The following is a 26,984-nucleotide window of genomic DNA, read 5'->3' on the forward strand; positions in this document are numbered from 1 at the left end:
AGCTGGAGAGGGGAACAGAACATAGATTCTTGGCCCTGCAAGGTGGCATGCCATGATAGAGCCTGTCCTTGTCTTCCCCCCACAACATTGCTTCCTGACTTGTCACTACTGGTTTTTTGAGGTTTAAATTTATTTGAGCTCCTACTATGTGTCAGAGACAGAACTGTGGACACAGCAGGCAGGTCTCCACTTCTGCAGTTTGCAGTGGATAAACCAGTGAAATCAGGCAGGAGGTCCTTAAATAGGCCCTGTGTTGGGGGTGGGGGGTTCTGGCTAGAAGGACTGTTCAGGGGAGGGGTGTAAGGGAGAGCAGCACAACATGTTTGCATTCAGGTAGAAGCTGCATAGAGTAAAGTGTGCGGGGCTGGGGCAAGGATGATCCATTTTCCTTTGGGCAGAAAGGTGGGATGACAGGGAAGTGAGACCTGGCAGGAAGAGCTGGCCCTGAGGGTTTGGGCAGAGCTCCCACTGGCAGCTATGTCAGCACAGTGTGGCCTGCTGGGGCTGGCAGTCTGTGGCTTGGTCTGTGGGAGCTGAGGCCAGCACAGGGACAGGCCTCGGGGAGAGTCTGCTGACCGCCTGTTCTGTGGTGACCACAGGCTGTGGTCTGATGGAAGAGGCAAGGGCCCCAGGAAATTTATGGAGGGGACATTCTGGAGGGAAACCACAGAAAAGGAAAGCTGGAGTCTCCAACGTCAGTGCCCTGGGTTTTTCAAGGAGAGAAAAAGGAGGCATTGCATTGCTGAAATGGGCAGTTGCAGAGCAGAGCGAGAGCTCGGTGGATGAAGGAGAATCTGAGAGAAAGGAGCCTGAGAATCCAACCTACGGGTATCTGCTCATATGTTGTGTATGCTCGGTGCTGTTCTTCTATGGACTTAAAAGCTCCATTTCTGATTCTGAAAAAGTTAGTATAAAATTAGCAGAATCATCTAGTCCAGCTCCCCTGGAAACCAGGAAGGTGAAGGCTTGGGCCCATGATACACAGTAAGCACAATGGGGGCAGTGGGGCAGCCTGGGGTCGGCCTCGGTCCTCCACACCCTGCTGTCTGCACAGTGACTGGACACAGGGATAGGGGAACAACTCCATGGCCACAGCTCTGTATCCTGACCTCACAGGCGGCCATTGTCAGCATCTGGGGGTGACCACACCAAATGACTTGATTTGAAATGGTAAAACAAATCATTTAGAGACATCTCCTGCCATGGGACAAGTATGGAGAAAGTTTAATTTAGAAAGGAAGCCTCAAAGAAAGACACATTTGTGTGTAACTTCCAGGAACACGAGTTCTCCACAACTTGTTTGGTTCCTGAGTGATGTGAGTGGGACCCTCTTGGCTGACAGCAGTTCTGTCTGAAGAGGGGTCCCAGCTGAGCCCAGGAGTCCAACCTTGGAGACTTTGCAGGTGAATGAGAGACCTGCCGTCTCACCTCCCCTCTGCAAACTCCATTCCCTGACATGGCCTTTCCCCTGGGCCAGAAATGACCACGGCCTCAGTGGATATCCCGAATGTGGTCTGACTTACGTCTTAGATCTCAAATCCATGGACAAAAAAACAAAAAACAAAAAAACCCCACAATTACTACTGAATATATGTAAGGGGTATTATTAATGATATATTACATGTGCCCCTTTCCTGTTCTTCCGCTTTCAGATTGACTGAAATCCAAAAATGTCATTGTACAAAATTTATTATTTCACTTTAAAAAGAAAAGTAAGTAGAACATTGAGCAAGGCACTGTATTGTCTGCCAAATCATCTCCCATCTAGAAGTACCTTCTGGTTTCTTCTCCCTCATGTGTTCTGACCTCTCTAGTACAGCTACTGTTTATTTATTTATTTTCTTTTTAAATTTTTTTATAAACATATAATGTACTATTAGCCCCAGGGGTACAGGTCTGTGAATTGTCAGGCTTACATACTTCACAGCACTCACCATAGCACATACCCTCCCCAGTGTCCATAACCCACCCCCCTCTTATTTATTTATTTTCTTTAAACTCACTAAGCTGTGTTAATCTAATCACAGTACCTTCCAAGAGCCTCATTCCTTTAGGCTTACCTGCCCACTATCTCAGGCCATTATTTTGTTTATTTTCTTTTCCAGTATAGACTGGAATGTGTTCCATCTTATTGCCTGATTTTTTTTAAGGTTTTAGGTTTTATATCTACACTCCAAACTTGAAGAATTCCAAAGGCTGACATTTTTATTACATCAGTCTGTTTACAAATTTCACATATTACCAAGTTGGCATCCTCCCATGGCTCTGAATGCAGCATCCTACTGGTGTCCTTGTTAGCAGTCTGCTGGCCTGAGCCTGGGTTTTCAGCGCCTGCCATGGAGAACAGTGTGGGAGCCACCGGCAGAGAGGGGGTCACCCAGAGAGACAGATGTGGCCCATGCTACTGTGATCCCCTGCTCCTGGTGTTAAAATATCGAGTAAGCCTGAAGGGATGTGAATGGGAAGGCTCCGGGGGTGGCAGGAGGGTGGGGGCTGCTGCCATGGAGAGAGAGCTCCTGCCGGAGTTGAACACAGAGGGTGTGGTGGGCAGCACCGCTGGTGCCGCGGGGAACGCTGCCACGTGCAGGGGTGCAGATGGGCAGGACCCAGCTGGGCTGCACAGGTGACTTTCTGGGAAAGGCAGGGCATGAACTTGTGCAGAGCCCGGAATGTTCAGCAGGTACGTCATGCCTCCGCACACCGCGCCAGTGTGGATCCTGAGCAGACAGACTCTGGGCCTCGAAGAATGAGAAGGAGCACCTACATCGTTCAATCGGTTACTTGTTTACAGACATTTCTTGAACAACTTGTACGTGGCAAATGCTGCCCTCACTGGGAGGACACACAAGTCCTCTGAGCATCAGTCCCAGAATAACTCAGTGCTGATCACAGTGCAGCACTGGAAAAGGACCACACTGGACATGGGTGCGAGCATGGGTGCGAGGGTCCCCCGTCCTGGAAGGAGGCGAGTGCTGGAGAACAAACCTTCGCTGCCCCTCTGCCGCCTGGGCAGGGATCCGTGGGATTCCGTAATGGGCACGGAAGACCAGGGCAGCTGGGGTCAGGGCACTAGCCCCAGAGGAAGCCCATGAATTTCTGGTACTGCTTGGCTGTCACCTGCCTGTCTTCAGCCATTTGGGCTAGGGCAGAGCCATCCATGTGAAGGGATGAGCTGCCCTTTGGCGTCTGATTTCAACGTGTCCTCTAACGTCCAACAAGCAGGCATCTGATGGGATGAGGTGGATGGAACCAGGACTTCTGTGGGAGGTGCTCCTCCTCGTTGTCTCCTGCCACCTCATGGCTTAGGAAGGGGCAGTAGAACGGACTCCTGGATGTGCAGGTAGACACCTTTGGACACCCTTTCCCCCATCACACACCTGCTGCTGGTTATTTGTTACTTTCTATAGGTTAGAATATAGGGTTCTTTGATCATGTGTCTGTGGATATGAAAGTGTGTATGCCTGGGAGAGTGTTTGGTAGAATATACACATGGTGACTGTGACGCATGGAGGGGTTATGGGAGACTCACTTTCTTCCTTTAGTGTATGCATCTTTTCTGACTTTTCTCAATACTCATTAATCATTTTTTGTAATAAAATTGTTAAAGAAAATATTTTGAGAAATATTTTATCTTAAAATAGAACAAGGAGAACAGTATTGAAAATTATACCTGTGGATAGTGTTAATTGCTTTATTCCTGAGAGTGACCCATCATTCACAGCAGCTACCTATTTTGTGGGTGCTCTAGGGAAAGAAAAGAAAAATCTAGAGACCTTAAAATAAATGTTAAAAAAAATCGTAAGTATGTGTTGATTTTAGGGGATTATTGCTCTTCTACACATGAATAAACATTGAAGAAATTGATTCTCCACTCATCCCCAGTCTCAAAACACAACACTTGTCACAAGTGGCTTTATGGGTGAGTTTTACTAAACCTTTAAAAAAGCAAGGAAGCTACACAATCCATTTCATGAGGCTAGTTTACTCAACATCAAAATCAGACAGGGACTGTACTAGGAGAAAGTTATAGTTCAATCTCACCTTTGAGCATAGTTGCAAAATGCTGAATACAGTACTTACTATGGAATTCCTCAGTATATTATATGTGTGTATGTTACATACATACTTATACACTATACTATATATAATGTACATATGTAATATGCATTATGATGAAGGGGGTTTTATTGTGGGAAGGCAATGATGATTTAAATCAGAAAGTCATTTAATAATTGGTTAGATTCACATGTTAAAAGGGATAAACCATATGGGGATCTCAATAGGTACAAAGGAAGCATTTGATAAAATTAGATACACATTTCTACCTTCAAACAAAGCCTTACTAGCAAAACTGGAGCAGATGGAAGATTCTTCCACTTGATAAGTGGTATCCATCAAAAACCCATAGCAGAGATCATATGTGGCCAAGGTCAGGGGTCGGGAGGATTTTAGAGGCAATTCTGGTAGTTGAGAACAAGACAGGGATGCCAAATAGCACGCTTATGATTCAGCATTACACCGGAGGCCCCCAACAGTGTAACAAGGCAAGAAGAAGAAATGGGAGGTAGAAGAAAATCATTTTGTGCTGGCAATGTACTTGTCCATATAAAAACATCTGAGAGATGCTACCGAAAATCAATTAGAATTAATTACAGAACTCAGGAAAATTTCTCAATTAGAGATAAATATACAGGAATCAGTTGGATTCCTACATATCACCAACAACCATTTAGAAACTATAATAGAAAAAAATTATACTTGCAGTAGCAACCAAAACCGTATGATACCCAGAAGTAAATCTGACAAAAGATATGCGAGAATTTCACAGGAATGACTCTTAAAGCATTATGGAAGGACACAGATCTGACAAATGGAGAGATATATCATGCTAATGGATGGGAGGCTTGATAGCATAAAGATCCCTGTTTGCTCTAGGTTAATATACCATGTTCATGGCACTTGGTCAAAAGATCCTTAAATTCATGTGGAAGAGTAAAGGCAAGAAGAGTCAGGACAATTTTTTTTTTAAGATTTTATTTATTTATTTATTTATTTGAGAGAAAGATAATAAAAGAAATAGAGTGCAAGCAGGAAGGAGGGAGAAGCAAGCTGCCCTCTGAGCAGGGAGCCAGATGCAGGGCTCGATTCCAGGATCCTGGGATCATAACTGAGCCAAAGGTAGAAGCTTAACCGACAGAGCCACCGAGGTACCCCAGTCAAGACAATTTCTAGGAAGAATAAAATGGTGGGGGGGAGCCTTCCCTGCAGCCTATCAAGATTTATTATGAGTTCCAATAGTGAATACGGTGTGGTGCTGGTACTAAAATAGTTTAGTAGAACACAGTACAAGACACAGGCCTGTTGTAATTTGGAAATTTGATAAGAAAAAAGGTGACCCAATGGGTGAGTGGGACAAGGATGAACTATTCGATAAATTGAATAAATTGTGAGGAGACAAATGTACCTCATGCAGAATGCAGGAATAAATGCCAAATGGATTAACGACCTGCAGGTGGGAAGCAAAACCTTTAAACTTCTGGAAGATATATGAGATTCACTTCCCACCTCGTGGCAGGAAAGGATTTCTTAAAACAAGATACAAAACCCACTAACAATAGAGGAAAACATTGATAAATTGGACTATGTTAAAAATCTTAACTTCTGTATGACTAAAGACACCACAAATAAAGTGAAAAGGTAATGCTACAGACTGGAAGGAGATGGTTGCAATTCATGTGACCAGCAGAGGATTAGAGTCCATAGCATACTAAAAGCTCCTGCAGGGGAGCCTGGGTGGCTCAGTCGGATGACCGTCCCGTCTGCCTTTGGCTCAGGTCATGATCTCAGCGTCCTGGGATCGAGTCCCGTGTCAGCCTCCCTACTCAGCCAGGAGTCTGCTTGTCCCTCTCTCTCTGCTCCTCCCCCTGCTTGTGCTTGCTTTCTCTGTCTCTCAAATAAATAAATAAATAAATTATTTTTTTAAAAAAAGAAAAGAAAAAGAAGCCCCTACAAATTAGCCAGAAAAAGACATACAATCCAGGGCGGGGGGCGGGGGGAGCGGTGGCTGGGAGGGTAAGGCAAGAGTTAGTAAATTCTACAAATAAGCAATTCACAGAAGAAGGACCTGAATGCTCAATATACACAAAAATACGTTGAATTTCCCTAGCAGAGAAAGATATATTACAACAAACTACTACTTTGTACCTATCAGATTGGCAGGAAATTAAAAGGTGGGCTGTTTGAAGTGCTGATGAGGAAATGGAACTGCAGACACCCCTCAGCTGCTGCTGAGAGTGAAAATTAGTGCTGTCTGCTGCGAGGCAACCGGCAGCCTCGGGCCTAGGAGCCAGCGGTCGCCTCCTAGATGTAGAGCCCAGGAGACTGACGTGTGTGCACAGAGAGACAGGTCTGTGGACGTCTTTGCTCGAAGAAAGGGGAAAGAACTGAATCGTCCCTCATCAGGAAACATGGGGATATCGTATAGTCACATAAGCAACTCCATGCCTGAATACGATAAATCTTGAAAGCATGATCGTGATCGAAGAGTTGCAGAAAAATGTGTGTGGTCTGATATCCTTATCTGAAGTTTTAAAACACTCTAAACAACATACTGGTGATACATGCTTTCTCGGGAGGCAAAACTATAAAAACGTGGAGGAGACAGACACATCAGCTTCCGAAACACAGTTAGATCTGGGGAGATCAAAGGGAAAGAGGCAGTTGAAAACAAAGAGGGCATTTTCCCTAGCTCTGTCTCCCAGGACAAAATACTGAGATTTGTCACACCTGGGCAGGGGCCAAATGACTAGAGTTTGTCAGATTATCTTCCATTCTGTCTACGTATTTGCTATGTGTCATGGTTTTTAAAACATTAATTTTTCTGCGGGGAAAAAATAAACCCATTTCCATTTTTCAAGTGGGCAGTAATTCAAAGCACATTTAAACTAATTGATCTTTGTCACTCGAGAACGGCAGTTTAGTGTGGCGGGGTGAAGCACGGGACTCTGGGGCCGGCTTCCGGGTGTGAACCCAGCTCTGCCTCTCCCGGAATGGTGGCTTCACATGAGCTATTTAATCTCTCTGCTGCGGATGCCTGGGATGGAAGACGTAGAATGCCATTGCTGCTGCTGCTGCTGCTGCTGCTGCTGATGGTGATGATGGTGATGACTGGCATGTGCTCATAGAGTTGTCGCAAGGGTGTGATGAGGTTGTGTGCATTAAACACTACAGAAGTGGGCTCTCTTATCATGCCTGAATATGACCTACCGTCCAGACAGACCCCCGTTAACTTATTAGATGCAAGGGAGAGTGGGGGAGGGGATGAACAAGCTCTGGTTCAAGAAATCACGTAAGTAGATGTTGTGTTTGGTGGTGGTGGTTCTTCTACTGCAGTAAGACAAAAATCTCTCTCAAATCTCCAAAATTGACCTGTGGAGTTGGAGATGACTCAACCCCCAGCGACTTCACCCGTACGTATCTGCCTCAGTTAGCTCTGCTAAGTAAAATCCTCACTCGTTCACTTTTCAGAGCTAGCTGTAAATCAGTAGGAAAAACAAAATCAGTATGTAACTGTTGAAATATATAGAATTCCCTCTAAAAACAAAAGCGACATCTATCTTCAGGTTTTGATGAGTATGTGGCATTGTTCTATCACATAATAAGAATGGTTTTTGTAGTTAAATGATGAAATGTAAATCTCCTCGCCAGATGGGGACTTAAATTGAAGCCTATTTAATGTCTCAAATAAGTGAGAAATCACAGACATTCGGAAGCCAAGGATGATTTTCTGAAAGCAGGTGCCAGAAGGCCAAGATGGCAGGTTTTGTCTGGAGCTGATCTGAACTTGGGCCCAACTGCAGTTCTGCTGCTTACTAGCCCCATAGCTATGAGTGAATTACTTAAATCTGCCATGGCTCAGATTCCTCATCTGTAAAATGAGACTCACCACCCCTCTTGAAGCACTCTTGGGAAGATCAGATACATCCCGTCCACCATCCCAGGTACATAATCTGCTCAGTAGTTAATAGTATCTGTAACGTGATTCTTAATTAAATGAGCTGCTCAGTACTGATGGGTGGGGGTTTGAAGGGAGTCTAAGACAAAATGAGATAAGGTGCTGATAGGTCTTACTTACAGCTGACCCTGCCAATTTCTCTTCACCTTACTTAGAACAAGAAGTTATTTCAAAGCCCAGGAATTTTTTGAAATGAAAACAAACAAACAACAAGAAAACAACTTGGTCTTCTCCTTAAAGATGATCAAATGCTGCTCTTAAAGAGTAATTATTTGGGACTCCTGGGTGGCTCAGTTGGTTAAGCATCTGCCTTTTCGGCTCCGGTCATGATCTCAGGGTCTTGGGATCGAGTCTGCACGTTGGGCTCTTTGCTCAACAGGGAGCCTCCTTCTCCCTCTGCCTGCTGTTCCTCCTGCTTGTGCTCTCTCTCTGACAAATAAATAAATAAAATCTAAAAAAAAAAAAAGGAAGAATGATTCAGTGCAAAGTGTTGCAACAATCAGAATCAGCTCTCCTGTAAGAAGTGTCCCGTTTTGATTACTATTGCTTTTCTACATTTTTGCCCAGCATCCTGAAATGTCCCGTACAGCTGGGAGGATTCATCATGCTTGGACCCCCCAAAAACACTCATTTCTAACCACTGGATGAATGACTTTCAAAGACTGAGCAGCCACCCAGGGCAAAGCCCAAACGCTGTGCCTGCTCCCGGGCCTGGGTCAATGGCAAGATTTCCAGCCAAGCCCGAGCTGGTGGGGAACAACTGGCCAGTGCGACACCCCGTCCTCCGCGTTGCTTATCTGGCAACCTAGTCCTTCTTCCTTCCACCCTCCCTCCCAGTCCTGCCATACCCAAGCCCACCTCTCACTTCCTACCCTCATTTTTTACTTACTAGAAGGGGCCGTTTGGTGGTGGGCCCAAAGAGGGGAGAGAGAATCTCTAGGAGGGATACAGTATGGCCCCCACTAAAGGGATTCCCAACAAGCTGTGAATAGAGACTATGCTTTAACCAGCTAATGTTAGATAGTTGCATTTTTAAGAAAGAACCTGTTTATCTCCAGGGATCCCCCATTGACAAATTCCTTAGGGAAGATGGGTCTCTTCACTGGCTCCTGCTTGATGGAAAGAAGTAGAGTTTGGGTGGGCAAATGGGACGCTCAGGGTGGGGCAGGTTGATGTGAGGTGCCTACTGGGCAGGCTCCCGTGACCTTCTCCAGCCAGACTGCCCTACGGCTCTGGAACTCAGCATGCTAAAAACTGAATTCATCCACCCCACAAGCTTCTAGATGCCTCTTCCAGTTGATGGTGCATTCCTTGCCCCCTGCCCCCAGTTAACCTAGAAGAAGCACTCAGCGTCATCCTTGACTCATCCCTGCCCCCCCACAGTCATCCGTGCTGTTCCCGAGTACCCCCCCCACCCATAGGACAAGCTAAAATCACAATTACAAGTGCATTTCACTAATTGTTATGGCTTCCTACCACCTTGGGGAATATCTCAAGGCAAGAAAAGTTGTTTCAAATCATCTTATTAGAATTTTTGAAATTTTTACGGCCCGTTTCTTGTCAGATCTGATTAGATCATTACTTTTACCTTATAATTTGGCTGTGGAAAAGCTCTTACGATGAGAATGATAATCGTCTGCTCTGCCATTTCCTTGCTGTTCACTTATGCTGGCATGATTAGTGTATTGTCTTCAGTTTTGGTGCTTGCTGGAATCTTCTGAAATCACTGGTCCATTTTGTGAGGGTTTAGTTGAAACTAAATAATGTAATCACTGAGTCTGTTTAATCAAACACACATAAACAAATGCTGAAATAAATCAAAACTTGTGAGAGGGGATAAACAAGTGAGGGATACACTAAACACCCCCCAAATCCTGAGAGGGGGACTTTCCCCACTTCCCTTATGTGTCCCAGTCAGCCTGCGTGTTCAGTGTTAGGAAAACTTCACTTCTCTCCTAAGGAGACAGAAACAGAGGTTCTAACATTTTCATTTTGCACACTGCTCCCCTGCATGTCAGGGTGACCCCACCTGTAGGACCCACAAGCCACCTGCTTCTTACTGCAGTAGTGGAAATTGGGGGGACCTCAGGTCTTAGGCGCAGAGGTGAGCCCAGGAGATACGCACTCAAGGCAGGTGGCTCTCTTGGGTTGGGGGGGAGACCCAGCCTCGAGGAAGTCTCAGGGTGTGCTCTGGGTGTGCTCAGGGGTGACCTGCAGTCAGAAAAATGCATTCCTGACCCTCCCAGGCCATCCACGTTTTACTGTGATGCCTTTTAAACTATCCCAAAACATCTTTTTTAAGTCTCAAAAAATGCTATCTCAAGTATGAAAGGGACTAGACCAACAAAGGGGTTTTTTTCATGGGCTTCTAAGCTTTGGTTATTTCTCTGTGGAGAGAGGGAAGGATCCAGGTTTTTGCTTGTCCCCACTTCAAAGACCCCACCATCACTCAATGATCTCATTTCACTGTACCTCCTCTAGTGCCATGTTTTTAATATTCCAGCAGTACACAAGCCACAGCTTTATACGAGGAAAGGACAGTGCTTTCTAGTTGACGCCACTGGAGATGCAACGACTCAATTAGTAGTTTTCCTGGAAACCATAACTCTGTTAGGTTCACATTTCAAAACACTACTTAAGGTTGCTTAATAGTTTTGTCCCCATAGCTACATAGGGACATCCAAGAACTGAAGCAGAGCCCGTATCTTCTCTAGAAGGTGTTTTGTCATTGTCATGGAGATCCAGTCCTGCAGACTACCTCTCCCCCTAAGCCAACCCCTTTCCATCATTCACACAGAGAACAGACGAGGAAGCAGGCAGGGAGAGGAGAGGGTGTCACTCTCCCCACTGGGTCCTGGCCACTTGTCAGTAGTGAAGAAGGGAGCCTGAGGGACATGACCAGTCCAGTCAGCTTTTCTGGGTGTGTGTGCAGGTGAATAGAGAGGAAGGTGCTCATGAAAGTTCCAGTAGTTTGTGAGGCTGCTGTATCCGAAGTAGGCTTGCTTTTTTCCCCAACAGTTACATGTAAGTGATTAAGTGCCAGAAATTTGGACCACCACCGATCACCCTCTGCTCAGGGTTTTGCCCTTCCCATGTTCCTTGTCTGCTGGGTCTCCTGCTTCAACAGATGGTGCTTATTAAGTGCCACATATTGTTTTCCTCTGGGTACCGTCTCCACTCCTAACTTCTCCTTCTCACTGTTAGCTCACTCTCTTCCTTGCTATCATCATCTTAGGCTGTTTACAGAAGTGACATGATCCCGTGTACAGCACAGGCCATGACAGATAAATTTCCAGTTTTATTATTTTGACACAGCTATCCACACACGCCTTCAAGTTTTCCCCACACTCCTTTACCGGAAGCAGAGAAGTTACGGAGTCCAGAGTAGGGAGAGGTGGGTGGAGTCTGTCCCCCAGCCCCTCCATGCCTCAGCATATCCTGGGCGGATGCTCAGAGCTCCTCATCCCTCATAATCAGCGTTTGCTTTATTTTTCATAAAATGTACTACCTGCTCTTACCATGCTAGAGCTCATCTGCCTCTTTTTCTGCCCACTCACCCAGCTCGGTAAGATCTTCCTGCTGTGTGTCACCACCCGTTTGGCATTTCACCATCTGGGAGAGCTTAGTGTTGTCTCAAATGTGGAAACATCACTTGTACTATGGCTGAACATCATTTATAGAAGCATCAACTCAGCCGGCCCCAGCACTTTTCTGTTTAGTGAGAGACCCACTTAAATTATCTTTTGCTTTCTCTCTCCAAACTAATTGGCCACCATTGTCACACCAGTCTTCCAACATGGCTCTGGTACTTTTCTTTTCTCTGTGAATATTCCAAGAGGGCTTATTCTCAGAGCACTGACCTCACATTGCTCTCACTTGAGCTTCTCCATCCATCTTAGTGTAAGGAAACCCCTGTTATGCTTCAGTGATCAATTTCACAGCTTCCTCCATCTTGTCTCATGGTACTGGCCAGGGAAGCTGTATAGTAGCTGCATGCTCACATTTTTATCTCCATTCTCAGAGACTCTGAGGTGTTGTAAACAACTCCTTAGCTTTTGTGGCTAGGGAATGGGAACTTTTGTACAAACATGGTTAAGAGAATTATCCCTGGCCAGAACAGCCCTCCAAAGGCTTGTACACAGCAACAAGGGGACAGTCTGCGCCAAGACCTAACCTGGATCTCTTGGTGTTTTCCCAAGACAACTATGTGTCCACCAGTTAGGCCTGTTTCCCCAAATATCCAAGTACACTTACAATCTTGGCTCCCAAAACTTGCATTCTTTCTCTCAGCCAGCACTGTTTCTCCCTGACAGATCACCCACATAGTCCCCCCTGCAGAAGGCTGAGAGAGAAGAATGGAGGGAAGGAAACAGGCCCAAGATTTCTCTGTGCAAAAGTCTTCTGAAGACGACTGCCTCTCTGGCTCTCCTTGTTGTACACACCCTCCATTTAATCATGCACACATGTTGGAGACATTGGCTCTCCTCAGCCCTGCCCAGCCGATCCCTGGGAGTTGTAAAAGTTGACCAGAGTGTCTTGATTTTATTTCTCTCAATCCTATCCCAGCATTTCTCGTAATATATACAAGATGATTGTGTGTGTGTGTACAAATTTCGTAAGGTTCAGGAAGTTTGAGAAGTGGGTAGACTAAACAAAACTACACAGGTATCTTTACTGTGGTCTTCTCAAAGCCTTTAATAAGCTACCGGGTATGGCAAAGCCTCAAGAGCCAACCGTAATCTGTGGTCATCCACAAAGTCATTGTAACTCACCACAGATCCTTCTATCCGAGAGCACCTAGCACGATGAGTGTTCTGGTGGATCCGTGTTGGCCATGTCCTGATCAGTGGGTCTTTCACACAGCATGTCAGAGTCACCTTGCAAGCTTGCATTACCAGCCATCTCCTGAAGATTTTCCTACTGGCAATCTGTGGTAGAGTTGGAGAATCTACTTGCTTGTTGTTGTTTCTTAAAGCTTTCTTGGTGATTTTGATGATCCATAGCACTTGGGTTCCTCTGCTCTAGACTATTGCTATTTCTGGCTTCAGAGATGCCACGCCTGTGACCCTCCTGAGCCCTCAACCCTGGAAGCCTGTACCCTAAGTCCCCTTATACATAAATAACATATTCTTATACAGTAGAGAGGGCTGAAAACTTAGCAGGAGAACCACCCCAAAGCCTTTGTGATTAAGGGGAAATTACTGGCCTGTACCTTTGACTTTAGAAACCACTTTGTAACATGGTAGCCACCCCCATCTGTCCACATTCAAGTCCCCCTTTGGCTGTCCCCAGCTGTTCTCACTCAAGCCATTCTGGGACATTTTGCTTGTTTCTGCATTTTGATTAATTTGTCTGTGTCTCCCATCCCTGTGGGACCATATTCAGAGCAGGACCCAAATGGATATTCTGGGGCAATTTCCTCCATAAGCACTTCATATAGAGCCAAGCTAGCCAAAATATTAGGCAGACTAATTTGGCCAAACTCATTTATTGCCAAACTAATAGGAAGTGCTCAATAACTACAGAGCAATCAAAGGACAAAAGGGACGTTGCCCAAAATGAGCAAAAGGGGTTAAGTTTACAGATATGAAAAGTAGAGAGAAGGGCAGATTTTGGTAAATGTGGCAACATGAGAGTACAACTTACCTGCTGAGATGATAGGCAGGTATGTATGATTTTCTACCACCCTCAGAAATTTTTCTTCAATTACTTCTCTGTTCAATTTTTAACTCAATGATATATGCCTCACTGGTGGTTTCGGAATAGGGTGACCGACTTTTCCCAACATGCCTGCCACTGATCTAGTTCCAGCCCTGAAAGTCCTCTATATGGGAAACCCCTCCATCCTGGCAGCCCCGGGCAGCTGGTGGCTCTACTCAAAAGACAAAAAGAATACCCTGACCAGATAAACTTGCTACATCACGTCTATCCACCTGAATTATTGCTGCTGTAACAAAGCAAATTACCACAAACTTATACCTCTAGAGAACAGAAATCCCAAGTGGGTTTCACAGGGCTAAAAATCAGTGTATCCACAGGGCTACACTTTTCCTGGAGGCCCCAGGGGAGATTGTGTTTCCTTCCCTTTTCTAGTTTCTCGAAGCCAGCCATGTTCCTTGGCTGGTGGCTCCCTCCTTTATCTTCTCAGCCAATGACCACATCACTCTGACCCTTTACTTCCACCATCATATCCCCCTCTGTGTCCCATGCTCTCCTGCCTCCCTCCTTCACTTTGAAAGACTCTTGTGATTGTATCAGGCTGACTGGATGATCCAGGGTAATTTCTCCATCCCTAAGCCCTTAACTCAGTCCCATCTGCAAAGTCTCTTTTGCTGGGTCACACTCACAGTTTCCAGGGACCAAGACACGGACATCTTGGGGTTGGGGGTTATTCTGCCTATCATACCCAACCCTCTAAAAGTTGATAAAACACCTCAGTGTATTAAAGGAGTGTTTTAAAGTCTCAAAGGAAAAGAATCTAACTGCTTAACCCAGTATTTTCCAAACTTATTTGGTCAAGAATCTCCTTACCCCAAAGAGTGCTTTTTATCATCTCTTGGAATCCTGCTGCTCTTGCTGAAGAGAATTCCATGTAGTGTGCACACCGAGAGTCCAGACCTCCCATTTGATGTGCAGACAAGGATGATTTTGAGGGAATTGATTTATAGATCTGATTCCTCTTTCTCACCTCAATACATACTCTTTTCTACACTTTCCTACCTGAGGTCAAAGCGTGGTGGACCTCTCTCCTTTCCACTCTTGTAGTCAGAGTTCTAACCCATGAAGACTCATATGGGGGCTGACTGATATGCAGCCGGGGTGCAGAACCTCCCTGGTCAGACACAGGGAGGACAGGAAGCTCTGGTGCTGGTGGTGCCTCTTTGAATCAAGGTGCCATAATCCACCCCTACACATTTCATTTGGAAGTGCATCTCCAATAAAAATTTATTTTTTATGTTTAGTGTTTACCAGCATTTTAATATTATATATTGTACCCCAAAACAAAATAGCTCACTCTAGAAGAAATGTTTTAAGACATGAAGATTTATGATCACTAGAATCATCTTTTAATTTAAATTTCAATTTGTATGCATCCTTTTGCTGTAGAGAATTGTGATGAATTGATCAAATAAAACATTTTCAAGCATAAAAATACATTAAAATTCTCTGGGTGTCATGTCATGAGATAAGGGGGGGAAGAACAATGTAATATTTCTAATTTTTTAAAAAATTTTATTTAGGGACGCCTGGGTGGCTCAGTTGGTTAAGCGGCTGCCTTCGGCTCAGGTCATGATCCCAGCGTCCTGGGATCGAGTCCCGCATCAGGCTCCTTGCTCTGCAGGGAGCCTGCTTCTCCCTCTGCCTCTGCCTGCCATTCTGTCTGCCTGTGCTCGCTCTCTCTCCCTCTCTCTCTGACAAATAAATAAAATCTTTAAAAAAAAAAATTATTTATTTGTCAGAGAGAGAGAGTGCCCAAGAAGGGGGAGCAGGAGGCAAAGGGAGAGGGAGAAGCAGGCTCTCCACAGAGCAGGGATCCTCACCCAAGGCTCTATCACAGGACCCCGGGATCATGACCTAAGCCAAAGACAGACACTTAACTGACTGAGCCACCCGGACGTCCCTAACATTTCTAATTTTTAAAGAAGAGCTTGCTCTTAACATTTTAAAATGGATAATAATGGGTGTTATATCACTGTAGTGCTATGTTATTTTGGACATATTTAAAAGAATGCTTTAACAGGCTAATTTTTAAATACTTTATAATAGCTAGAAATTATATCTTTTAACATTATAACTATTTAACCTTAAGGTGAAAAATACTTGCTGTCAAGTTAAGGGTGCAAGGAGGTGCATAATTTTTTCAAAATTCTTATGGGAGTATATGAGCAAAAGGTGTGACAGCTACTGGTCGAGAGAAGAATGTTGGCATTGCTGGAGGGGAAAAGACTAGCAAGGAAGCCTTGGTAAAAGTGTCAGCTTCATTTCATCTAGGTTGCCACAGAATGGGAGAAGATATTTGCAAATGACAGTACAGACAAAAGGCTGATATCCAGGATCTATAAAGAACTCCTCAAACTCAACACACACAAAAGAGATAATCATGTCCAAAAATGGGCAGAAGACATGAACAGATACTTCTCCAATGAAGACATACAAATGGCTAACAGACACATAAAAAAATGTTCATCGTCATTAGCCATCAGGGAGGTTCAAATCAAAACCACATTGAGATACCACCGTACACCAGTTAGAATGGCCAAAATTAACAAGACAGTAAATAATGTGTGTTGGAGAGGATGCGGAGAAATGGGAACCCTCTTACACTGTTGGTGGGAATGCAAGTTGGTACAGCCACTTTGGAAAACAGTGTGGAGATTCCTTAAGAAATTAAAAATAGAGCTTCCCTATGACCCTGCAGTTGCACTACTGGGTATTTACCCCAAAGATACAGATGTAGTAAAAAGAAGGGCCATCTGTACCCCAGTGTTTATAGCAACAATGGCCACGGTCACCAAACTGTGGAAAGAACCAAGATGCCCTTCAACGGACGAATGGATAAGGAAGATATGGTCCATATATACTATGGTGTATTATGCCTCCATCAGAAAGGATGAATACCCAGCTTTTGTATCAACATGGATGGGACTGGAAGAGATTATGCTGAGTGAAATAAGTCAAGCAGAGAGAGTCCATTATCATATGGTTTCACTTACTTGTGGAGCATAAGAAATAACACGGAGGACATGGGGAGATGGAGAGGAGAAGGGAGTTGGGGGAAATGGGAGGGGGAGACGAATCATGAGAGACTGTGGACTCTGAAAAACAATCTGAGGGTTTTGAAGGGGTGGGGGGTGGGGGGTTGGGTGAGCCTGGTTGTGGGCATTAAAGAGGGCACAATGCATGGAGCACTGGGTGTGGTACATAAACAATGAATTCTGGTACACTGAAAAGAAATTAAAAAAAAAAAAACAAGTGTCAGCTTCAGCTAACAGAGTGAAGCACCTGGTGCACTCAGCACTCCTTCCCTGCCCCTCCCCCCCGCCCCCACCCCTGCCCCCACCCCCGGCCCTGCCCCTGCACCCAGAGCCACCAGTGCCTGAGGCCCTGGGCACACAGGAGGGCTGAGACCAGGGCTCCCCTCTTGGTTCCCTTTGCACCTTGACTGTAGGGAACGTCCGGCGTCAGGGTCATTTGACTGGGAAGCTGCTTGAAGATTCTGTGGTTTCAGACTTTAAAGAGCGTGAGCTCCCTGGGCTGTAGGATGCTCCTGGCCCCGACTGACTGCCCTACTGCTGCTGACCCTGCCACACCAGCCCCCCTCCAGCCCAAGCCCCTCAGGACCTGCAGGGAGAAGCCCCAAAGCAGTAGAGCTGTCCTGGAAAGGACCAGGGCTGAGGGAGCAAGGCGGGGCCCATGAGGAGGGGGTATGTGGGTGTGGGGAATTCGTGGGAGCCTTGTTTAAATTGTGTGGGAGTGTTTTTTGAGTCTGTCTGTGAGACCCGAGCATCTGGGTGTTAATCGCTGAGCACTGAGCCACAAGCTCAGTGGGGCAGACCATGTGGAACATGGGGGGGCAGACCATGTGGAACATGGGGGCTGCCAGGTGAGGCTTGCGGGACCTGGCTGGCTTGTAGGGCCATGTGTCCACTCTGCCTGTCCTGTTATTTCCCTGTGGCCACAAAGCACTGGATACAATCTCTTTGGATCCTAGAAGGGTCTTCAGTCCTCAAAGGAAAACTTTTTTAATATAAATTCGCACTGTATTTTACTACCTTCTTCTTCTGCAGTGTTTCTCTGGTATTTCATCCAGCAGACGCCACTTCATCCCTGTGCCCAGAACAGAGCTGGGAGCTGTGGGAGACACCGTCTCCACCCTCAGGCAACCCTCCTCTCCTCTGGGCCAGTAATACACGTACACGCTATAGCGGGATGGGCAGTGGGTTTCTCATGTCAGCTCTAGCTAACTGTCCACATCACGGAGTAGTTCATCAAATCTAAGGCACCACTGATTATAAGAGGTTCTTTTATGTGCTCTTAAGAAAAAAGGGCTGCCAATTAAATTGTGGGTGACTGCTTTCTTTTTTACTTAGAAATGTTATACTTATTGAAAGGTCCTTTTGGACTTGCTTAGACATAGGGTTTTGTTTTGTTTTTTAACATCTTTTACTCTTGTTCATTCATAAAGTGGAAAAGAAGAGAACCTGATTGACTTGGAGGTGTTGGTGTGTGTGTTTTGCACACAGTGCCCTTCTGTTGTCTCTGTCAACTGAGGGCATCTGAGTGCTCTTGACTTCTCTCCCCAATCTCTGGCTCCTGTTGTGCAAATTGCTTGCGTATAGATAAAGACAACCACAGTGCATGTGTCCCTGGCAACAGTGACTGTAAGACACACAACAATTTCCTAGATAGGGAACATGAAAAAAAAATATACCTTAGACTCAAAATATGGATTCTGAGACTCAGTCAAAAAGACTGCCGTGATCGGGCATCCATGTCCATCCAGGGAATGGCATTGGCGTCGGTGTGATGTGCTTGTTGTAGTAATTTGCACAACTGAATAGTGGAGTTCTCTGTGAGCTAAGAGGGTCAGGAAAGCATTGTGCATGAAGTAAGTCTAAAAAGGTGAGATTTGGCCTAGGGAAGAGGAGGCCACTTCCAGAGAAGGAAGAGGGTGATTAGAAGATTCAAGAGGATAAACAAGCATGGTATGTGGAGAGGACACTGTAGCAATCCCAGGCTTGGGTGGAGTTTGGTGAGGGAGCGGTGGGATATAAAGGCTTGTTTTTGCTCTAGGAACGTAAATTCAAATTAGTGTCTTTCACTTGTGGAATCATAATAAACAGCTCTCATATTTCTCTAACTTTTCTCTCTTTCCTCACACTAGGTCCCGATGTTTTTAGTTCAAAAAACCTTGCCCTTCAAGCCCAGAAGAAGATCCTGAGCAAAATCGCCAGCAAAACCATGGCAAATATGTTGATCGATGACACCAGCAGCGAGATCTTCGATGAGCTCTACAAAGTCACCAAAGAGCACACCCACAACAAGAAGGAAGCCCACAAGATCATGAAAGACTTGATCAAGGTGGCAATCAAAATCGGAATCCTCTACCGACACAACCAGTTCAGCCAGGAGGAGGTGGCCGTCGTGGAGAAGCTCAGGAAGAAGCTGAACCAGACCGCCATGACCATCGTCAGCTTCTACGAGGTGGAATACACGTTTGACAGGAACGTGCTCTCCAAGCTCCTGCACGAGTGCAAGGACCTGGTGCATGAACTGGTGCAGCGACACCTGACACCCCGGACCCACGGGCGCATCAACCACGTCTTCAACCACTTTGCCAACGTAGAGTTCCTCTCCACCCTTTATAGTCTGGATGGAGACTGTCGGCCCAACCTCAAGAGAATGTGTGAAGGAATCAATAAGTTGCTAGATGAGAAAGTCCTCTGAATGCCTTCTCTCCTCCCAGACTTTGCTGAGTCCCAGTTGCAGCACCAGTGTGGTCCAGGTTCGAATCAAGAAACCAGGAAACCCTTGTCCAAGATGCCCATGTCCTACCCTAGTTCCCCATCTGCCATTGATGCCGATTTCACTCAGGTGTGTTTCTCCCCTGAGCTCACTGACGAGCTCTGTACTTCCAGTCACCTTGGTCAGCCAGCCCAAAGGACATTTCATCTCTTCTCAGCGAAGGCTGCTGTGCTCATCGAGCTGAGCTCCCTTCATCTTGGGGAGCGGAAGGAGCCCTGGACCAGGAGCTGGAGGACATGGATTCGGTTCCTGGCTTCACTGGGACAGCTATCCTCAGGATCCTGGGACCACGATGCCCACCTGCCCACCTCCCAGGGCTGCTGGGAGGTTCAAATGAGGCAACATATGCCCACACTTTTGAAAACTCTAATGTAAGGTCTTATTATTTTCTCTCTGGAATGTGAGAGGGATCCACCTGGATTTAGACTACTAAGCAGCAGAGAAGAAAAGAATAATAGTATCTAGTGGGCGGGGTTTACAGTCTGTCTCTAGATGTGCTGTTTCGGACACAAATGAATACAAAGGTGTGAAAAAGCATAGCAGCAGACTGGAAAAATGTTTTCCAAGAGCTGTGTTTTTAGGTCCCAGATGCAGGTTTATGATCCTGCAGAGGGAGTCTTTCCAGTGGGGTGGGGGTGTGGAGATTTTCCCACTCCTGACGCAGGGGCAGAGAACTGTGCTCCCTGCAGGCTAGGCCTCCCCCTCTGAGGGGCGGCGCCCATGAGGTGAGGTGTGGGAGGGCTCATCCTGGCAGCGTGGGAGCCGGGCAGAAGGAACCCCTATCCACCTCTCCTGGCCTTTCACATCCCATTGTGCTAGTTTCTTTGGTTCATCAATAAATTGAAACAACCCTTCAAACAAGAGGTTTTGGAGTTGTGATTCCAACATAAAATACCTTGGAGTTAGATTAGAATAGGTTAAGAACAATGGGATTGAAAGGCAGACAGTGCTGGGCAGGAGCTGTGCACTCAGACCCTAGGGAGGGCAGGCACAAAGGGGGCCCCGGGGAAGCTCGCTCACAGACATGTGGCCACCTTCTCTGACCTGCTCCCAGCCTCACTTTCACACTGCGGCTTCTGACATCTTTTTATCAACTCTTAACAGACGTCAGGACAGGGTATTTGCCGCCTTCTCCTGACTGCAGGACACCACATTAGGAGACTTGCTCTCCCTGCATCACTTCCCATCCCACTCTGCTTCTGGTACCTGATGATTATGTCAAAATACCACATTAGCTCAGCCGCTGGCTCAGCCCATCAGAATACAGCTTGTAGGAGGCTGTGAAGTGACATCCTATGAGCCTCAGTGGCCATGCTGCCTCGTGTCAGCTTCAGTGCACACCATCAGTTAAGTTCTTCCACTACCAGCACTCAAAAGTAGTTCATAGGAGGGGCGCCTGGGGGACTCAGTCCGTTAAGCATCTGCCTTCAGCTCAGGTCATGAACTCAGGGTCTTGGGATGGAGCCTCACGTTGGGCTTCCAGCTCAGCAGGGAGTCTGCTTCTCCCTCTGCTCCTCCCCACTCACACTCACTTTTGCTCGCTCACTCTCAAATAAATATTTAAAAATAAAATAAAAACTAATTCATAGGAAGGATGACCAGGAGGGAATAGGGACCAGGTAAGTCAGCCCCTAGCACCCCCTCACAGACCTGAGGACTGAACGTTGATACCTGGGCCCATGTGGGCTGGGGACGTGGTTCAGCAATGGAAGCTGCAGGTGGCAGGCGCCTTCCTTCCCAATCACCCACCAGGCAGCAAGCAGACCAGCAACAGCTGAATTTTCACATGGAGTCTTCAATGCCTGCCTCGGTGTACTTGTTTAATTAAGGACTCCTTCCTAGTTTTAGAGATGGTTCTAGAAGCAGCAGGTCCTTTTTCACTAAGCAGCTACCCAGGGAAATCAGACCCACCAGGACTGGGTGGAACTATCTTCTGCCCCATCTGAGGCACAGCAGGGAAGAAGGTGGCCACTCCAGAGGCCACCACAATATATCAGTTTCTGACAGTCTGTGAGTCTCTAAGGAAACTGGGTCCTCATTGTTCTCATCTGAGAAGGACCACCACTTCCACCAGCATGTCTCAGTGAGTGCAAAAGCAGAGCATAGACCAAAATCTTTTCTGCTTCCTTAGACACCCCCGCCACGCCCCGCACTGAGGCAGCCAAGGGGGGGCTTTAAGTGTGTGGCCAGTTGGGTGTAGCTCAAGCTTATCAACGGTAGCCAGGGGGAACTGGGCTATTCAGGCACAAGTAACCCACATGCCTCCAAAAATAGCCCAGGCCAATCCCATGTGTACAATTTAAACATAACCATTGGCATATAAACTCAAGTGATTATCAAGTGTCACCAACCAGCTGAAAAGCTTACAAATTTCAGACACTTTATGTAACAATCTAGTGAACCAAAAAAAGAATCACATTATTGGTTTATCCTAAGGACTACCCACATCACTCTGTGGCCCTGAAAGCCTGTTTTGGCTGGGGAAAATAAATACACACACACACACACACACACACACACACACACACAGAGAGAGAGAGAGAGAGAGAGAGATGTCAGAGACCAGCAGATGCTTTCTAAAACAGGATTCCGTAGATGTGCATTTGTGCTCAGAACGCTACAAAATTTTTCAATAATGAGAACCCACAAAAGCAAAGCTAGAATATCTGCATTCAGGTGGCACCAAAAAGAACACAGATTTCAAGAGAAGCAGTGGGACAAAGTCATGGCGCTGAGCAGGCCACGTGCCCTTCAGAGAGCAATGCGGGGCTCAGCAGGCAAGGGCGCAGACAGTGCACAGCCTTTAAGAGTGGGGGTGGCAGGATCAGTCTGCCTCTGTCCTCGGGGAACATCCCTAGGTCTTCAGCCATCTGTGAGCACCTAGATCTGTCCCCTGGGAGGACCGCGGACTTGGGCTGAAATATCCCCCAGCCCCCCAGCCCTGGTTGTGTGCCCTTCCTCTGGCATCTGAGCCCTGCAGAAACACATTTCCTGCCGGCTGTGCCTGCCGTGTGTCTGTGTCGCCTTTCCTCCCTGGGTTTGCATCTGTTGAGTCTTGACACCCTCAGCAACTCCAGGTCTCTGCTCAGTGACAAATCAAAATGAAAAGACTTCTCCATCTGTGCTTCTCCTCCAAACTCCCATCTCCCCCATCTGTACATTCTTCAGAAGCAAATCAGTACATTCACTGGCAACTCAATGAACTTCTTACATCCATTTATACTTTGAAAAAAAGAGCTCAGGGCACCTGGGTGGCTCAATCAGTTGAGTGTCTGCCTTTGGCTCGGGTCATGATCTCGGGGTCCTGGGATGGAGCCCTATGTTGAGCTCCTTGCTCAGTGGGGACTTTACTTCTCCCTCTGTCCTCCCTCTACCCCTGCTTGTGCTCTCTCTCAAATAAATAACATCTAAAAAATAAAAAATCAGGCCTGCATGCCCTCTGCGCCATTATCTTTGGGGGTTGTTTTGTTTTGTAATTCAACAAAGTCTCAGGTATCAAGAGCAAAACCAGTCAGTGAAAATTCTAGGTCAGCTAACTTGGGCTGTGAGGACACTGGATTAGCAGGGGCTGTCCAATAACGAACAGGGACATTGACAATAGAGTCGTGAATCAGATAGCCTTGAAAGAGAGGGTATCCCAAGGCCCTCCCAACTCCGAATTGTGTGGGGCCACAGACCAGACCCACCTCCTGCTCTTTCCTTAGAGGGAAGTTTTTTGTTGTGAGAGGGAAGACTCTCCTACAATCCATTCCTCAAAATGGCATCTCGGAGTCCCCAAGAATTCTGGTAGGGGGGCGGGGGGAAAGAAGGCATGGTAGCAGGGGAGAGGGAAGAGGCCATGAGTTCTAAAGGGAATTTGAGATTTTTGTTTCATTCTGGCAACTTTTTTTTTTTTTCCAAATGACATCAATGTAAGTACCTTCTGAATCTTGTGGGGATGAGACTTCATAGTTGGAGGATGCCATCAAGCCTCAGGGTCAGAGGCCAACCCATCCTGGCAATCCTAAAGAAACTCAGAGGTACAAGAGAAGCCATCACTAGCGATCACAAGCACTGTTCCCTCCAAGGAAGGGAACAGAGGAAAAACCCTACAGAGAGAAGTTGCCTGTACCCACTCACACTCTGTCCCAATGCCAGCTTTACTAGAGTGCAGAATCCCAGGCATGAAGAGTATGTGTGGTTATGGGATCCCAGGAGCTAATTCTTTGGCTGAATTTAAGAAGGTACCTTGGGACCCAGGCTCTGGTGTCATCAGATTCCTCTGCACCCAGAAGAAGGAAGAACCAGCCAGAGTAAGCCATCTCTCACTCCCCATTCCCAACAGCCCCTCAGTGAGCTACTAACCTGTTATTTCCCTTCCTTGTCCTTCTTTTGCAGTGCGGTCAGGGGTCTGCAGAGTAGGGGTCCCGGCCACCCACCCAGGCAGCCAGAGCTTGGGCAGCCGGGCCCCCCAGGCCGTGGTATAAAGCTCCTCCTTGCCGACTGCCAAAGCCCTTCTGGACCAGTTCCTAGGACAAGAGAGTCTGGGGTTTGGCTCCCAAGGAGGGGCTGGATGGAAGCCAGAGCTTGGCACAGAGCGAAGGCTGGAGGCTAGCCGGGGAGCAGCAATTCGTTATGTTGTGGAAGGAGAAAAGCACTCTTCCAGGCTCTGTCACTTGGGAAGGAGGAGCCTGTGGGCTGGTTCTCTCTGTGTGACTGGGGTCCTTCCGCCTCCCAGAGCTGCGTTTCCCTAGGGGTCTTACTCCTTCAATGGTAGGATGGGGCAGCCCCTGCCTTATGGTTCAGCAACAGTGACAACTTGATTTTAGAACTGGATGGTGGGTTTGGTTTGGGGGAGACAGGTATTTGGAGGTTTGGTTTTTTGTGGCTTTCATATGCAGTGCAAAACGTAGGACATGGGACAAGCCATGAGCCAGAAGGTTTAGTCTCAAGCTCACCTGCTACCTGGTAACCTTGTACTTCACCTCCCTCAGGCCGTGAAAACAGAGCTGACCTAGATCACTAAGAACCCTTCTCTTTCCGTAGTTCTGTGTTCTGAGCATTGTGGGAGAGAAGTTCTGGGCATTTTTTTCCCTGTGTGGTTCTTAAAAGGGAAACTATTCATTCGTTAAATGAAGCAATAGCTTCCAAATAGACTGAGAAATGACTCCTTGATGATCCCCTTCAGGACTTTTGATCATAGATACAAGTTCATGATTTTAGAGGGGAAAAGCTTTAAGCTAGAAAATGCAAGGTAAAATTAGGACTCCAGGGGCACCTGGGTGGCACAGTCAGTTAGGTGTCTGACCCTTGGTTTTGGCTCAGGTCATGGTCTCAGGGTCCTGGATCCGGCACGTGCTGGGTTCTGCATTCAGCATGGAGTCTGCTTAAGGTTCTCTCTCTTCCTCTCCCTCTGCTCCTCCTTCTTGTACTCTCTCTATAATAAATAAATAAAATCTTTTTTTAAAAAAAAATAGGACTTGGGCACCTGGGTGGCTCAGTGGGTTAAGCCTCTGCCTTCGGCTCAGGTCATGATCTCAGGGTCCTGGGATCGAGTCCCACATTGGGCTCTCTGCTCAGCAGGGAGCCTGTTCCTCCTCTCTCTCTGCCTGTCTCTCTGCCTACATGTGATCTCTGTCAAATAAATAAATAAAATCTTTAAAAAATAAAAAATAAATACATAAAATTTTAAAAAAAAAATAGGACTCCATAAGGACCAGAGAAGGGAACAATGTGAGCGAAGGTAGAAAGCCAGTCAGTCTGCCACTTAGCTGGGGCCCCCTGGGATTCAATGTCAGGACCAACCATCTACGGAGACATACATTTCAAACTGAGAAGTGTCAGCCTCAGTAATGTATCTCTGTAGAGATAACAGCGTAAAAAGCACAGTTGTAAATAAGTCATTACTGATGTGGGTCAAATATCATAGGAAATGATCAGAATTATTTTTAAGTATATTAATAAAGCCATTCCCCCAACAAACAAGATTTTTATGGAGTTCTCGGATCTTTTTCTTCCCTTGAATGGTAAAACTCTGATTTCCCTCTATGTGGTAAACACATTACATCACTGAACTAACTCTATTTGTACATACAAAGGGCGTGCTTTGAAACATCCTCAACATGTGTCTGTAGAGAATGTAATTCATGCACCCTGGTGTAATGAACTTTTCTTTAGATACCTTTATTGAGATGTAATTCGTAAAACATACTATTCACCCATTTAAAGTGCACAATTCAGTGGACTGGGGTATATCCACAGATGTGTGCAACCACAAGCACACAATTTCAGAACACTTTCATCCCCTCAGAAGGACGCCTGGTCCTCTAGCTACTGGCTTCCTCCCCCACTCAGGCCTCACCAGCAATACAGAAGTTGCTCTTCCCCTGCCCAATAGCACAATAATAAACTTCTCAATATCGGAAGTGCAAGTTCTCAAGCAGCATCTGTGCTGTTCCATGAGGACAACCTCACGGTGTCCTGACGGGCAGCCTCTGTGGGGAGCTGGATCCGGCTAAGTGTGAGGATGGCAGGCTGACCAGACACCTGCAGTTGGCAGCTCCCTCATCCTTTTGCTGCTCCAGCAGTGGACCCCAAGTCGATGGCCATGCTGGGGGTGCCAGAGAAGGAGCTCGGGTCTCATGTGGGGCAGAAGGCCTCAAGGTGTGGACCCTGAACCACCTGCTTCAAGATTCCCGAGAACAGGGAATTGTTCCTTTGAAAATGCACAGTCCACCCCAAAACTACCTGAGCCAAATCTCTGCATTATGAACAAACTCCCTGGCAATATTTAGACACAGAGTTTGTTGACCCCAGTAGAGAGGGCTTGACTTGCCATCCTTTGCATCTCTATGCTTCGTTTTTCCCTCCTGCTTCTTCCAGCTTTGAGTTATTAGTCCCTCACACTCTCCCATTGTGTCCACGAGGCCCCCCCTAGACTCTCACTGTTCTCTTGTATGCTGTCAGCTGGGGCTATCAGAAGTCCTGTCCTCACAGGCTGCAAGGGCCTGAAGGACAGCTGTCTTCACCACGGTGGACACCACCCATTCTCTCCAATGCTGAGAGTTGCAAAACTGTGGGGAAGGTGGCAGGAGACCCCCCCCATGCTATCCTGGCCATGCTGTGAGTTTCACATTTGCCATATATTTTTTTCCTATTTCTTGTCTCTCAATTAATGAATTACCTTCTAAAGTGGCTCTCTGAAAATTTTTTTCTAAGGAAAATGACCTGGGATGCTGATCTGGAAATGTAATTTGGTCCAGTTGCTCCAAGAATAAAAGTCCCTCAGGGGCACGTTAAAGATGGCATCCTCTGCTAGGCCCTTCTCAGGCCCTTTTCTTTCCAAGGCTCCCCTTGGAAACGCCAGTGAGGAGCAGGATTCTTTGGAACCTGGAGGGCTAGGAAGCAGAAAGACCTGCCTTTCTGATCTTAAAGTCCATGTGGGCTCAGCCCAGCCATCCCCGGG

General features: G+C 46.6%; 1 protein-coding gene across 1 annotated transcript in view; it reads left to right on the plus strand.

The window, feature by feature from the left end:
• TNFAIP8L3 (TNF alpha induced protein 8 like 3) overlaps positions 1-20,403 on the plus strand; it is a 34,811-nt gene extending 14,408 nt beyond the window's left edge. Inside the window, exon 2 of the mRNA XM_032856491.1 lies at positions 18,900-20,403. Within this exon, the coding sequence (XP_032712382.1) occupies positions 18,900-19,462 (563 nt within the window). The 3' untranslated portion in view covers positions 19,463-20,403. The remainder of the gene's footprint in view (positions 1-18,899) is intronic.
• Positions 20,404-26,984: the final 6,581 nt, after the last annotated feature.

This window comes from Lontra canadensis, unplaced genomic scaffold (genome assembly GCF_010015895.1).
Source record: "Lontra canadensis isolate GAN:19392208 unplaced genomic scaffold, GSC_riverotter_1.0 scaffold12, whole genome shotgun sequence".
NCBI lineage: Eukaryota > Metazoa > Chordata > Mammalia > Carnivora > Mustelidae > Lontra > Lontra canadensis.